Raw genomic sequence first — 16172 nt, forward strand, 5'->3', positions numbered from 1 at the left:
TTGTCTTTTCGTGCGACGACTTTAAAACAGCCTGTTCTGACTTGTTTGTGTTATTAAAAAAAAAAAGAAGAAGAAGAAAAAAAGCAGTTTGTGGCCTCAGCTTGTGTGCTTCGACGGTTGAAATCCTGATTTATTTATTTATTTTCGTTGTTGCTGAAAATTCAGAACGCCCACATCTCACCCTCCAGTGAAGGTGAAAAGAAAAGGCATTGAAGTGAGAAAAGGAATTAGCCCACTCGCCAAATTATAAATGTATTCAAACGCTGGAGACGTGATCAAATCTGCAGAGGCTTTTATGCGGCACGTCGGGCTATTCTGTTCTGTATGCAAACCAACAACACCGGGGGGGGGGGTGGGGGGACAATTACAGTGCAAAGTGCAGGATTATGGGATACGCCCTCCTGTTTGTACAAACTGCAGAAATGACTCGGGGAAGAAAGAAGCTTTCCCGGACACCTGACATGCTGCCAACTTCATTCTGACAGAGCGGAGATGTGCGATCTGGCAGGAGGGGGGGGGGGGGGGTGGGAGTGGGGGGGGGGCACAGATGACAGGGAACAGCTGTCCACCGCTCTGGGCGGTGGACCAACGTTAAGCCCGGCGGCCGCTGAGACCAACACACACACACACACACACACACACACACACAAAACACTCAGCCAGATCTGCTGACCTCAGCCAGAATGTCGCCCCAAAACGCGCCGCGACGCCGTCGCCATGCAATCACTTCGGCGTTTGGCTCGACCGCCGCCTGATACCTGGTACCTTTTTAATACCTCCTCCAGCTCGACAGCATCACGTACCAGGACATACTCTGTTCTGGAAACTAAAAAAAAATTAAATAAAAGCACTTTGCACATCACATGCAGCTCGGTTAGTAGAGCATTTGTCTCACAATCTGGGGGGGTTTACAGGTTTGAATCGCAAAAAGCGACGCTGAATTTTGCGATGTACAGCGCTTTCCAGATGCTCATGCAGCTGCACAGTATATAAGTGAAATCCATTTAGACTCCAGTTTTCACAGCAGGTGCTTTGAAGCCACTTTCAGCCCTGCCTCTGAGTCGGATGAGGATTTTGTGATTCAAGTGAAACTCCCACCTCTTTTTACACGACCAGGTGACAACGTGATCTTTTTGTGCATTTTTTGTTTTGGAAAAGTTTCGCGTTTGCGCGGCAATGTCTTGAAAACGATGATACGGATTCTTCTTCGTAGCTTATGAGGGATGAAACTGTTGACACTTTATAGTATGTGGAGGTTCTGTGATGTAAACATTAAAAAAAACACTTTTACTGGAGTTATTTTAAACATCTTAACTCACTCTGTCGTCTTTATCGCAGTTTCGATTCCCTCAACAATGTCCGGTTTCTTCAGGAGTCTTTACAAGACTTTTCAAGTTAAAAGACGTCGTTTTTATGTTTACAAAGGTCTTCATGTTGACGTTTTGAAAACGATGTCTGTTTAACACGGAAACAGCAGAAATGCTGATAACGACTTGGTTTTCACGTCGAGTCACGAGAACAATACATAGTAAACATTAGCGATGTGAGAACGTGGGCAAGTCAGATCGTTATTACGGTGAGTGTCAAAATAAAACTACCGAATCCCTGCAGAACAAAGACTGGGAGTCGTGACGCTCTGGAGGAAAACATTGCTCTCATTGTCCGTCGACTGAGCACGTGCAGAAGAACTGGCTACTTCGGAAAAGTTGCACTTCCCACCATTTTTCAAAAAAAAGCTCCACTTTGTGAGCCGTGACAAAAAACAGTTTCATTTGAAAAAACACTGCTGGGAACACGGCCCGGCGTTTCACTCCATTAAGCCGTCAATTCAAATCCTGGAAACATTTATTATTCATATTCATAATTATTCATATTCTTGGACTGTCGTCTAAAGATTTTCCTCCCTGCGGCGACGCCAACGTAACCGATGACTCCGTTTTAAAGAACTCCGGGGGACGGTCCAGTCCAGGAGTGTCAAACGGTCCATGACGTGCCGCCAGAGGGTCTCGACTCACTGGTGGAACAGCAAACGTTTGCGATTAAAAGTGAATTACTGCTATTCTGTAGATTGACAGTGTTACACGCACAGAGGAAAAGCCAACTGGGGGACAATAACAAAGATTTATTCTTCACCTTCCTGAGCCGTATGTCACTGTCGAGACGGAGCGTTGCCGTTTGTGGAGAAGCCTGTCCAGTGAAAAGCCCGTCTGAATACCGTCCAAGCATGAAAGACATCAAAGAGCCTCGAGCGGAGACTTGATGCAGAAAAAACTGCGGCTCTAATGAAGATGGGTGATTATCTACTATCTAATGTTGTTCGTTGCCTATTAAGGAATATAAATCAAGGCTTCGCACACAATATGTCGCTTTTTAAATCCACATACTCTCATCTCAGCAGGATAATTAGCTGGACGTCTAAAATATAAAAAAATAAAATAAAAATTGTGCAAAAATGTCATGAACACTGTCATGGTGTGACTGTCGGTTTTATTTTAAGTATACTTGTTGGATCGCAGGTTAAGGACAGTTAATATTGAGGCAGGAATAAAAGCATCAAGCGGAGGCAAGTTTGATATTTGTGGAAAAAAATACAATAAAATTTGGAGCCAAAAAAACAGTTTTTTTTCTCGCCGCTTGTTTGTTCTTCTGATTATCGTTAACATTCTGCAGCTGAGATTCACGTTTTCACTGCGTCATTCAGCAGCATTTGGGCTTTGTAACCAAACGGATCACATGTCTATTGATCAGGAGTTCTCTGTGGGTTCCAGCCACATTTCTGTCTCCTGAAGTCGTATATTTTTTGCACACGACTCAATTTCTGAAATGCACATTGAACTGTGTTCACAGTAAAATGACCCTCTGAAGTTTTTCCAATATCCTGTTGTTGGAGCCAACTATAAGATTTCAATGATAAAAAATATTATTTGAAGTGTTCTTGTTCTTGTCGTGGCGATTTTCTACTGCAGACTCAGACTCAAGCCTGTAGAAACTAGAATTTATGTTACGTATTTGTGTTATTTAAGAAAATCAACCATGGAGAATATTTTTTGTTTCAATAAATTCCTCTTTTTTTTTTTTAAACCTGGAAAACCTCTCCACGGGCGCTTTTTTTTTTAACTTTTACTATCTGTGTATTCAAATTCGCTTCACTTCTCAGTTTTCACCTTGCATTTTGTCAGCTTTCTGTCATAACAAGGTGGAAACTTCAAAGTCCGCGCAATTAATGTTGAGGAACATAATTTGAGGGAATTACGCCATCATTTTATGTGCATTAGCACATCTTCACTCCTGAAACTCTGCCTCTCTGAGAGCTCCCAGACGTGTTGACAAAATATTTGTTATAAGTCCTCCACACAGCTTCTTCTCTTTCTACCATTTAGTTCTCAGTGCTTCCATTTGCCCGAACTTTTTTTGAATCAGTACCTTATCAAAATACTTTCTCAAGACTCTTGGGGGGGAAAAAAGCAATACCATCGCATATTCATATATCGTACAACAAAGTGTTTAAGGTCTATTCCATTTGGAGGGTAAACGTTAGAAAACTGCAGAAACAAGCAGAAACCTTGGCTGGCACCGACCGCAGAGGTTAAATCCTGAATTTAAAGCAGTATTTGTTATGTCATACATACTGTTTAGAGATGTGCCATTGCTGAATTATTTATTGAGTTAGTTTTTCATTTGACTTTATTGCGTTTGGAGCTGTTTGTTATTTTTTTTTTCCTTCAACACCTTCACTGTGTGTGCATGCAATGTACGTACCAGGGAGTGTGTGTGTGTGTGTGTGTGTGCTGGGTGGAACTGTTGCTTCAGATGTTTATTTGATTTATTCTATAGGGGTTTGTTGTTTTATTTTATAAATTTTTTTGTCTGGTTGTTCATATTTTTCAATTATCAAGAGCAAACGCAGCAGAAGTGAAGTGCTCCTCCCAACTCGCTGTGGGGGGTTTGGGAAAAAGTGTCTTTAATACAAACACCGAGCTGGCTCACACACACGCACACACACACACACACACACACACGCACACACCAAGGCTGCACGCGGATGGCGTTACAGCCATTTTGTCTGACGACATGAGTAATAACACCCACAGCACAGCCACAATCACAGAGACAGCTGTTAGCGGGAGTAACCGTAATCCATCGTGTGTAAAAAAAAAAAAAAAAAAATAGGGCAAATACAGAATTCATATTGGCAGGCGATTATTTTAATTTGTTGGATTGGAAGATTACAGTATTCCCAACAAGTGTTGATTATCACGAAGCCGTGTTGATTGAACGGAAGCCTTTGAGCTTCTTGAGATTACGTCACCGTGGACGGCGTCCATTGAAATGCGGCGGCGCCCCGGATGTCAGCGGTCCACCGTCCGGGTGCTCATGATGAGTACTGGACGGGTCAAGGGTACTCCAGAGAGCAGGCTGTGCTAACGGTCAACACTCGCGGTGTAATTTCCTCATTGATCACGGAGATCGGGAGTCCGTCCACATGGACATGCAGTGGCTCTTCATATTCTGTCAGTCCGTGCATCTGCACAACGTTTTGTTGAGACTCAAGCCGGTTTTACCCAAGTTAGAGGTGAGACGACAAAGCCGGGTAACGTGTTCCGTAGGCTCACGGTTACCAACTAACCCAGCAGTGCAATACATTCTATTTAATCCTCAAGGCGAAATTCCTTTATTCCTTTCAGGTGGGCGAAGGTACAGGGAGAATCTGAAATACTGCATTCAGTCGATACACATCCACAGCTCCTGCAAAGACAAATCAAACATCTCAAACAAACAAAAAAAAAAAACCCTCTGCAGCAACAGTATGAAATGCATTTAGCGTCAAGAGACAGAAACCGGGAACCGTTGAGCTGCATTGTTAAGCGTGGGTGTGCCAGAATGTGCACAACAGAATCCATATTTCTATTGAGGCAATGTCAAACAAAAATCCGCTGTGTCCTTTTCAAATGTTTTAACTCTCGTACAAATGACAGAGGTTGTAACCAGGGCCATCTAATATTCAGACCGACAGTAAATATTGGATTGACACTCATGTCAACGTGTTTAATGGAATATGACCAAATGAGAAAATGGAGATGGACATTTGACCAAAATAACCTTTTCCTGGCTGCTTCCTCCAGACAGAACTGTGTGTGGATGGGGAGTTGTTGTTTATTTGTTTTATTGCCTCCTTTAGCCCCCTCCAGTGCACTGGAAACAAAAAAAAAATCTGATTTGTGCTGTTCAGAGGTCAAATAAATAAATGAATAAAACTCACTAACTGTATTCAACCAGTAACCCTGTGAAGCAACGGTGCACTAAAGCTTCCTCCTGGTTGGTTTCTGCACTGTTTAGTTGCATTTATGACATTCAGCACGTTTCATACCTTGTTATTTATACAATCTGAGAGTCGACGAGGACCGAGGTCGTTTTAACCAAGGAGCCCAGATGGTGTTTGAATATTCCCTCTTACAAAACCAACACAATCTTCTACTGTGAGGAATAAGTAGACAAAGTTTTTTCCCCTCACATTATGCGTTGGACAGGCTTCTTTTGTTCGCTTCGGTGAAAATCGCTGTTCAGCGACTTTGGATCAGCAACTCCTTGAGGAGAAATCCCAGGCTGCTTGTTTGTTTGTTCATGAAGGTTTACAAAACAGCAGTGGAAAACGATGCAGGAAGCCTGATAGCAGCTTAATGGGGTCAGGTGTTTGAGCAGGTAAACACATGAATCATGTAGGAATGGTTGCTTTGTTTGGACATGTGGTGTACAAGGGGGAATCAGGAGGAGGAATCTGGAAGAATCAGGAGGAATCAGGAGGAGGAATCAGGAAGAATCAGGAGGAATCAGGAGGAGGAATCAGGAGGAAGAATCAGGAGGAATCAGGAGGAGGAATCAGGAAGAATCAGGAGGAATCAGGAGGAGGAATCAGGAGGAATCAGGAGGAGGAATCAGGAGGAGGAATCATGAGGAATCAGGAGGAATCAGGAGGAGGAATCAGGAGGAAGAATCAGGAGGAATCAGGAGGAATCAGGAGGCGGAATCAGGAGGAATCAGGAGGAATCAGGAGGAATCAGGAGGAGGAATCAGTGTCAAATAAATAGTTAGATAATAATTATTCTATATATATATATGTAAATATGACTATTGCCTTACCGGCACCAAAGCATGCAAAATATATCAATATTGCAGGATTTTGACTTTTCTCAAAGCCACATTATCTGAAAGCGATACCCGATAAATAGGATGGCTTTATAAAATGGCCTGTGCTCGCATGTGCTCTTTTCTGTAGCGTAAAACTAAATCCTTGTTAATATCGTGCCCTACGAGTGTATTTATCATGGAACGCTGGCTTGTGTGTTTATCTCTCTCCATTAATGCTCCGGCGTTCCCCCGGATAAAACCGCGCTGGGCGAACTGCAGGCGACCGCCTCGGACAAAGGCGGCAGGAGCGTGGATTACCGACAATGGATACGAAGGGTTCGAACCGTCCGAGACATGTTTGACGACGACGCCTGTTGGGGAAATCAACATAACTTCGGGGGCGGTTTGTGCCGTCAGATCACCAGCGTGGGGTTTCTCGGAAGAAACACGTGGGACGTTTTCACTTCTGAAAACCATTCGGCGTCACTTCCGCCTACCAAAAAGAACGAAAAAAAAAAAAGTCTGTTTTATCGGGAGGAAAACGGGTCAAGACGTGGGCGACCATCTGCCTCGGCGGGAAAGCGAGGAAATAAAAGCACGGGGGAGAAAAGACAGGCGGTTTTAATGGCACGCTATCGCGCCATTTCAGCGCGCTGCAGACCTGAAAGCTCCAGAGATTTTTGTTTCATGGTTTATTCATTCTGTTCGATACGGGTGTCAGGAAGGTGGCACGTCGGTTTCTTTTCACCCCCTGTGAGCAGAGGATGAAACAGATGTATTGAAAACACACATTCTTTTATAATTAGCACAAGTCAATGTCATAGAAAATAACACAAACTGGAATTTATTTTAAAAAAAGCTACGTTTTTTTGAATTTTTTTTTTTACTGTAACTCAATAGAGCAAAACAAAATAATGGAAACTCCCTGGCGTGTTTCTGCTATTACTTACAAGTTACCCGATTTGGCCAAAGCAGCAGTACCAGAGTAAATCTACTACAGTATTGTTTAAAAAAAAAAAAGAAAAAAGTCCATACTTGATTTTGATAGTTTGTGTGGTTGGAAAGATTTTTTTTATATTTATATAGTGGCGAGATTAGTGGCCTAGCGGCGACTCCGTTGCAGAAATATGGAAAAAAATAGCAATTTACTCAAGAGAATGACAAAGACGTCTATCGGCAGCGTTGTGAAATATGATCCCCGACTAATCTGCTGATCAGAAACATTTCCTATGTGCTTGAATTCCGTCAGACGTTCACTGTTTAAGGTTTACGTCGCTCCTTTAAGGTCCGCCGACACGAATCTGAGGCTCAAAGTGGCCAACAACGATGCTCCGAGGCTGCTGGTTCGAGTTCCAAAGGTGACATTGTACCAGTTAGTTCTTTCTACACATTTTAACGTGCACAATTTGCGTAACAGTTGCATTAATTTGAAGAATTTTCCATTCAAAATGGATGAAAATGCGCAGTTTAGTGTGTCGTATCTTTCGTTATCGTTCCTTTTTCCACTTTTCTCTACGCATTTGTGTTTTCCTGTTTCATCAGGTCTCGAATCCTGAATCCAGATGCAAAGAAAATCAAGAAACTTAGCTGATAAAAGGAACTTTATTCCCCCTTGGAAAGGGACACAAACAACTAGGAGATCTTCAGACTCAGGATATTGTTTTCCGCCACCGTTTGGATGTGTGGGAGGCTTTTCACGGATTCATCTACATCTTCTGATAACAACGCGCTACAAAGCAAATAAAGCCAGCGCACTCTGAGACGCGACGTCCTTGACTTTCGCCGAGAAAGCAGAAGGACACAATCCTGGAGGCTTTTCTCATTATATCCGTTTAAATATCTGTCCGCGGCGAGGAGAATATAGTCTTGAGTAGATCCACGGTAAACCAGTGTCTCAATGTCGAAAGTAAAATGCGGAGGTCACGCTACGTTTTAAGCGGAGGAGAAAGCTCAAATCAGTAAAAAAAAAAGAAAAGAATTAGGGCTATTAGTTGAACACCAAAAAGGATGAAGGCTAAAAAGTTTAATTTGCAGTCATGAAATGATGTTCTTCAAAATCTGTGACGTGATTGATGATTCATCCTTGAACATGCAGAGCTTTTGCTTCACTTCATTAACTTTCTGAAATGACTTATAGTGCTTTCCTTTCTTTGTTCTTTTCAAAAGCCGTCCTGTCGCGCTCCACCTCAATTTAAAATGAACCATAATTCCTTCTCCTTCTTCTTCTTCTTCTCCGTCAGGAGGTGAAGTATTTCCAGTTTCCCGGAGAGCTGCTGATGAGGATGCTCAAGATGTTGATTCTCCCGCTCGTCGTGTCCAGGTACCAGAAACCTTGTTCCAACTCTCACAGCCTTGATCCTGTTTCTCCTTAATGTTGGAATAAAACCCAATATATATATATATATATATATGGGGGGGAAAAAAAAGAAAAACTCTCAGTGTAATTAATGTAATTTCATTTTAATCCAACTTATTTGTCATAACAAATAGGGAGACGGTGTATTCTGTTTAATTCAATAAAAGTTTTTTTCTGGTAACACTGCAGCCAAAAGCAGTTTAATTAATTTAAAGCCTAAATCTGTCAAGCAGTCACACAGTGTTTCAAGCTAAAATGCATCATTTGTGCATTTTCATGTCAGAAAGGTTTCGCGTTTACACGGCAATGTTTGGCGTAAGAGACTGAAAACTAGGTCGTTTTCATGTCGGGCCACTAGTGGGCGCCGCTGTCGTAAATGTCCATCAACTTGCGCAGGAGAAATATTCCACACAGAGGGAAAGAGTACTTTCACAAAGTTGCGTTTTTGCCCGTTTACGTCACGGCAGAGTCGGCGGGCTTTTGAAAAGCTCCAGCTCGGAATCCGTTTTCAAAAAAAGCCGCAAATTGGCAAGCGTCCGCTGTGGGATTCCAACCTGTGAAGCTCAGATCCCGTCCCGCTAACCGGCGCTCGTGTCTAAATGTTTGGCTCTGTGGCAACGAAACTTTGAAATGAAATGAAAACAGCCAAGCCTGTGACTCGACTCAACTCAAAAAGAAGATTAATATCAGACAATCCTTCTTGGCCAAAAACCTTTTATGGTTAGAAAACTTGTTTATTGTCCTTTGGAGTCTGACGTAATAAAAAACATTTTTTAAAAGTTTTAGTTTGACAAACAGGAAACTCAGTCGTTAAAAAACAAACACAAATGTCTTTACTTTTCATGTATAATTTAGATAACTTGAATAATCAAGTATGAATCTATGTGAACTGGTAACGACGAGTCTGTCTGTCATTTAAATGCAGATATTAGTGAATCTAAAAATAAATACATATATATTAAAAAAAGGACTTTCCAACTTCAGAATTTCATTTTTAATATTTTCAGCTGCACAAACGAACCATAACACAACAAACCAAACTAAGTTTTCATCGGTCGAGTTTGTCCCTGAATCTCTATTTTTGGTCGATTCGATAAAACTACAAAAACAAAACTTTTGTGTAGAGTCTGGCGGGATTCACCTGCTCTTATCTTCCTTCCCCTGGATTCAAAGGAAGCACAGACTCGATTCCAAAAAAGCTCTTTGGGAGCGTGCGTCACGGCCGTTTGGGAAGCTCATGTCATATTGAAGAGGCTTTGAGGAGAATCTCACCAGCTGGTCGAGGATTTCAAGACGCAGCAGAATTTCCAAAGTGAGCAAAGGCTTGATCTGCTCTCATTTTTGCAGATGAAAGAAGTCGTCGTGAAAACCTGCATCACAATATCACAGACTGAAAAAGGAACAGGATAAATGGACCGTAGTTCTATTCATATCTTCAGTACAATGCGGTTTGGTTTGGCTTTTGTTTTTTTTTCTTTTTGCGCCAAAGACAACAGTCATTTTAACATAACGATTTCACGCGAGCAAGTCGAGGAGACAGAGGAAAGAGAGAAAACATCTGCAGAACCAGTTGGGCCTAAAGGACGGAAGAAGAGATGAATGATAGACAAATTAGCCCCACGTCCATCAGATTGCCAGGATTTCCTGGTCTTTGGCCCAATCCCAATTCAATTTTGTACCCCTACCCCTTAGCCCTTAGCCCTTCGCCTCTGCCTCCACCTTCCCCTCTAAAATGAGGGCAAAGGCAAGTTTCAGCCCTTAGATTTGGGCCACCTACCCCCTCTCGCTCCGTCTTATTGTTTCGACGTTATAATACGGCGCCGTTATAATACGGCGCCGTTATATCAGCAGAGCTGAACCACGGATGTTTGTTGATTTTCCAGCAGGAGCGTCATCACGCCGTCCCAAATTCAACGTGTTGCAGCAGCTTGGCTGCTTTGTTTCCACGGAAGCTCCATACGGCAGCGCTACTGCCGTTCTTACTAGTATAGAACACAACAGGTTTATATAGCTTTAGAAGCGTATATATGTGAAATGCGAGTCCTTCGGCGTCATGTCCTCATACCCCTCTGTTTAAAGTGCGCATCTGTAAATGCTTCGTTTCGAGGGGTGAATAGCCCTTCCCCTCACCCCTCCGCCTCTGCGCACTAGTGAAATGGGACACCCCTCAGACTCTAGTGAACGCGCATTTCAAAGGGGTAGGGGTAAGATGAACTGACCAGGGGTATTCTGGTCAGTTCCCTCATGTATCCTGATTCATTTTATGAACGACTTTCCCTTTATTCTCGCATCTTCCTTCTTCTTTAAACATCTGGCAGATTGAAGAAGCTTAAAAATGCACGCAGGTTCACCCTCAAACTGACATAATTCCATCCTGCCGTGCGATCCACTGTCTTCCTGTTCCTAATATTCCTCCCAGATCCTTTTTTCCCCGTTTCCTGTTCTGGGACCTTTTCTTCTATATTTCTTTTGTTATTTAAATCAAAAGATCTAATTTCTTCGCTGCTCGTTTGCTGTTTAGCAGCGAGTGACGCATCTTCTGGCTTCTTACAATTATGTAATTATGTGTGTGTGTGTGTGTGTGTGTGTGTGTGTGTGTGTGTGTGTGTGTGTGTGTGTGTGTGTGTGTGTGTGTGTGTGTGTGTGTGTGTGTGTGTGTGTGTGTGTGTGTGTGTGTGTGTGTGTGTACTCAGTTAATTTATGACTAAGAAGCAGCACAGTCGTGTCTTTTTTTCTTCTTCTTCTCCCTCCTCATTGTGTCCATATAAGAATCCGCAGCGTTCGCGGATGAAAAGAAAAGCACTAATTATCTCTTTAGTCTGGCACATCTCGGCCGGATGAACACGCCAGGCAGCAAGTGAACGTTCTGTCCTCAAAGTCGACGCGTTTACGATTTTTGATGCCTGCATCAGAGCATCTCCACGTGCAGTGTGTGTGTGTGTGTGTGTCGTTTCAGCCACAGGGAGTTCAGGATGCTGACCCATGTCACAGCAAATGACACCATCACTGCTGACAGAGTAATGGAAAAAAGGTGGCTTGGTTCAGTTAATCAAGTTTTTTTTTGTTTGTTTTTTTTTTAATCAACATCACGTCAGCGCGTGTGTGTCACTTTACCTCAGCAGCAAATGGCCCCAGAGTGTCTAACAGGAAACAATCTAGTGGAGAGTGTTCGGTGATTCGACCTGGGCAGTCGCCTCCAAGTAGATGTTGACTTATAGCCAATGTGATATAAGTGGCCATATTGTTGTGGCTGAACTGTCATTCATTTTTTTTAATTTTATCTTATTGCGGACATACTCAAAACCAAGTCCACAGCGCACACCAGATAACCCAAGATATTTCACACAAACTGAATAATTACAGAACAGTATAATCAGCTGGAAGAAATCTGGCTTATTAAATCCCTCCCCTTCTCTGCATTAAATTATATATTATTTTCTTCAGCATCCACTTCTTTAATATTCAATTCAAGCATGGTAGAACTAATATATTAAGACAAATGATCTGATGAAGGGCCATCAATCCACTAGAAGTTCATCAAGCGTTGGATTCTTCCCCCACTAACAGTTGGACGTTTCAGGCAGCGAGCCGGGCGATTTTCAGAAAAAGACGGCAAAAAAAAATAGCGGCTGCGTTGCTCAAAGCCTCGAAAAAATATGTTTAGAATGTCCCTCACTACTTGTCGCCATCTAATTTGGGCTTAAATTCATTTTTTCCCAGCCCAAAATATAGAGAATTATCGGCTCGAGTTCACAACTGGCGACTTGACTTTCAGTTTGTATTAGTAAAGTGCAACGTGATTGGTCAATTGATGCCGTGTGGTTCATTATGTTTTGAAAGGCGGCCTCTGATTGGTTCGTAATTCTTGGAAGAGTTGAGGAATTTGGGCTAATTTTCTTTCCAAGATGCTGAGGAATTCTATCTGCAGGATCGACACACGTGTTACTAATTCTATAGATCTATAATCGACTCAATTTTGCATTTCCATGTTGTTGACACATGTTTGAATAACTGCACATCGTTCATGCTTTTCATCGAAGAACAAAATATTCAACGCTGATTTTGATCTCTGTGTTGACAATCATGCTTGTTCCTTCGCCGATTAAACTATGTGTGACTGTGACGTTCTAAGATTGTGGGACTGAGCTACAGGAGGCATGCAGGGAACAAATAAGCATCTAATATTCAATTAAAAACTAATCAATAAATAATACTCACAGTTCAGAGTCTACAGGTGCTCGGTTTTGATTGCAGATAGAAGCAATGTGAAACTACAGGGGGAATTAACAAGTACATGTAGTGAAGTTTGGAGTGGGGTGAGTCAGGTACAAGTACAAGTGAAAATGATCACCATTGAAAAGAAGCTATTACCTTAAAAGAAAAAGAAATGCCTTTTTTTTTTTTTTTTTATAAAGCGAGAAAAGATACAGGAAGAATCAACGAAAATGTCAAGGAGAAAAGGGAATAGATTACTGCAAAGAAACAAATTGTGCAAACCCAAGCTGAATAGAACTCAGGATTCAAAGGAGATTCATCAACAGTCCCAATCAGAGCGGGTGAAAGAGAACAGCTTTTAGTCGCACTCAAAATCCCTTTTTGAGAAGACCGTAATTAAACAATTCCAATATTTTGCGTTGCTTTGATAAAAGACATGAAACAGAATCCAAAAACGTCGCCGCTGCAAGCGGTATAATACGTTCAGAGAGTGATTAGAAACACTGTTCATACCTTCGTTATGACGTCCATTTCAAGCTTTCACCTAAAAAAGTGTCTATTTCTAAGTAAAATCATGAACATTATTTTCTTTTAAAATCAAGTGTTTATCTGTAAATTGCCCGTCGGTGTAAATGTGAGTGTGTCTGTTCCTCTGTGGTGGACAACTGACCTCCTCCAGCCGCTCAAATATAATTATTCATATGGATTTCCATCCATTCATCTTCTAACTTTGGCTTCAGGGTTACGGAATTTATAAGGCCACTTAAATTCAGCAACTGCAGAGAGGCGGCATAAGGTCAATGATAATGAAATGCAAACAATATGCTAAAAGTACAGCTTGATAAAATCAAACCACGCTGACAGGAACTGTGCTTAAACTTGATTTAAATCTTATGAAAGTATTTTTCTCGGAAACAGGAAAAAAGGATCACCATTTTGATCTGCAGTGAATCAGACGCACATTTTTTCTCGCGATGTATTTTCTTTACGCTGAAATTACTACAATTTTGTTTTTAAAACATAGCTGTTCGACCTTTGTTCTAGGGTCTTGGGTTTATTTATTTATTTATTTATTATTTTTATTGTTTGGGTGGGTGGGGAGAAGGCTGGGAAATTCTATCTATTGTACATTGTTTGTATGCACCATTGTATTCCCAAATTAAAAAATAAGATTAATAATAATAAAAAAAAAAACCATAGCTTACAGGGTTTTTTTTTTTACATGCATTTGTTGTGTTTTTCTGTTCATAATCGACATAAGGACGTTAAACCATTTATTTGAATCCAGGGAATTTATTAATATGATCATATTTACTTGATTCTGTTGCTTTGAATGAGGAAACATAAAGCTCATATGATCACCTACTATTTCACAAGAACTGAAAAAAACCCCAACCTTCAATACAATTCGATTAAAACGCCGTGGCACGGTGAACTCAAAGAGCAATGTACTATTAACCCCGTCCCTGGAAGTCAAATCACTTAAAGCAAGCAGACCTCTTCGAAGCGCTAACCTACAAACTGAACTGTGTTCCTCCAGTCTGATGTCGGGCCTGGCGGCTCTCGACGCCAAGTGCTCCAGCCGGCTCGGTCTCATCACCGTGTCTTATTACCTGTGGACCACGTTCGTGGCCGTGGTGGTGGGAATCATCATGGTGTCCATCATACACCCGGGAGGCGCCGCCCAGAAGGAGGACTCGGAGGACAGCGGCAAGCCCATCATGAGCTCCGCCGACGCTCTGCTCGACCTCATCCGGTAAGGCGACCACGTTCAAAACTTGTTACGTTTAAAGAAAAATGCTTCAATGTTCTAGTTTCATTCTCGTTTCAGACATTTTTTAAAACAGAAACACTGAAAAATGATGTAGCTTTCATGTTGGGCCACTGGTGGGTGCTGTTGTTTGGTTTTGTTGTTGTCATGAAACTACACGCACATGCAGGCAGAAAATAAAACATTATAATAAATATTAACGATTAACATATAATGTTGCCGTGTGAACGCAAATCGAAGACACAAAAAAACTGCGTTTTGACTTGACATTTGCGTTACTGTCCTGTTAACAGTTGTTGATTTAATGTTATGACTTCTATTGTCACGCGTTCAGCAGATAAACACAATAAACATAGACGTTTATGCAACGGGTAAAACAGTACAAATAACATGCAAAAAATATCAATATATAATTAAATATATAGATGAGAGATACAAAATGATGCGGAAAGGTGTTGTCTAACTGGAGACTGTCAAAAAAGAATTCTAAAAAAAGCAAATCTTGAGACTTTCAGAATATAACCTCCGTTTTTTTCCACATAAGCATATGTATGATACATAGAATTATATTGCACATACATTTTCAATAGTAGCTTAGAAGGACATATAAGAAGGAGAACCAAACAAACAAACAAACCAAAAAAAAAAAAAAACGTTTTTTCCAAACAAAAAACAAAAAACTCTTGAGACTTTTTTTCAAAATTCCAACCTCTGTTCTCTTTCTAAATAATTTCACTTCCTCACAATTATTTTTGAAATGTACTTTGACGTCAACTGGATTGAGGTTCGTGTTAATATGTGTTCCAGAGCACAACAACGAGGGTTTCAATCAGACTTGTTTGAGGTCAAAACTCAATATTTTCATAATATAATCAAGTTTGGAGCCTCTGAGTGGCAATAGAGAGGAAATAATAACGTGAGGGAACCAGATCATTTAATCCAGTGGCTGTAATTAAACTGTTGAGCTCTGAGAGAGTTCAGGGTGTTGGGAGTTTAAATGTTGTTAATGAAGTTTAAATTACAGTGTTGATAGAAGTTGCGTTATTCTTTTTTTGGTGTAGTTAACCTAGTTAATTAGCATTTTCTACCCCATTTTTATAATACAGGGATACTTTTGGTTCATCAATAACTAAAAAAAACACAAAAAAATAAAAAAAACAAACACTGAAAGTACAATGGAAGCTACAACGTGCCTTTTAATGTGAAAGAGAACCTTTACTGTATTTACGTAGGTAGAGCTGCGTTCTACCATTCTTCACGGGTTTGATCCAGAAATAAAGTTAAAGGGGCAGAAATTCGCAACGTGACGCCGTAATGTTGATTCATTCATGCTAAAGAGGGGAGACGTGATGAGTTGTACATGTATAGAATACATGAGGCTTCATTAGAAAACAGCTCATGTGTTCCGCCTCATTTGATCTCAAAAGTGTCCGTACGCGGCAAATGAGACGGGGATTGAGGCGGCGCATAAAAAATAACAACGCGAGATAAATTATCTCATTTTGCACGCGCTATTACTTTTGTCTCTCTGGCCGCTCGGGAGCTTCTCATTAAAGTGCTTTGAATGTCGGAATACAATTTTACCGGCAAATTGGAGAAACGCGTGAGTCCAAAACTCCCCAACTGTGAAATGACGTCATGTCAGTTGTGATTCACGTCTGTTCCCTCGCATGGCTTCAGTAAGTCACACCGTACAATCCAAGA

General features: G+C 41.3%; 1 protein-coding gene across 1 annotated transcript in view; it reads left to right on the forward strand.

Moving 5' to 3' along the window:
- slc1a7b (solute carrier family 1 member 7b) overlaps window positions 1-16172 on the forward strand; it is a gene marked incomplete at both ends in the record, with an annotated part of 48407 nt that overhangs the window by 18015 nt on the left and 14220 nt on the right. The window contains 2 exon segments of the mRNA XM_080506385.1: window positions 8367-8446; window positions 14238-14453. Coding sequence (XP_080362511.1) covers window positions 8367-8446; window positions 14238-14453 — 296 coding nt within the window.

The sequence above is a fragment of the Blennius ocellaris genome (assembly GCF_963422515.1).
Source record: "Blennius ocellaris genome assembly, chromosome: 12".
Lineage (NCBI taxonomy): Eukaryota > Metazoa > Chordata > Actinopteri > Blenniiformes > Blenniidae > Blennius > Blennius ocellaris.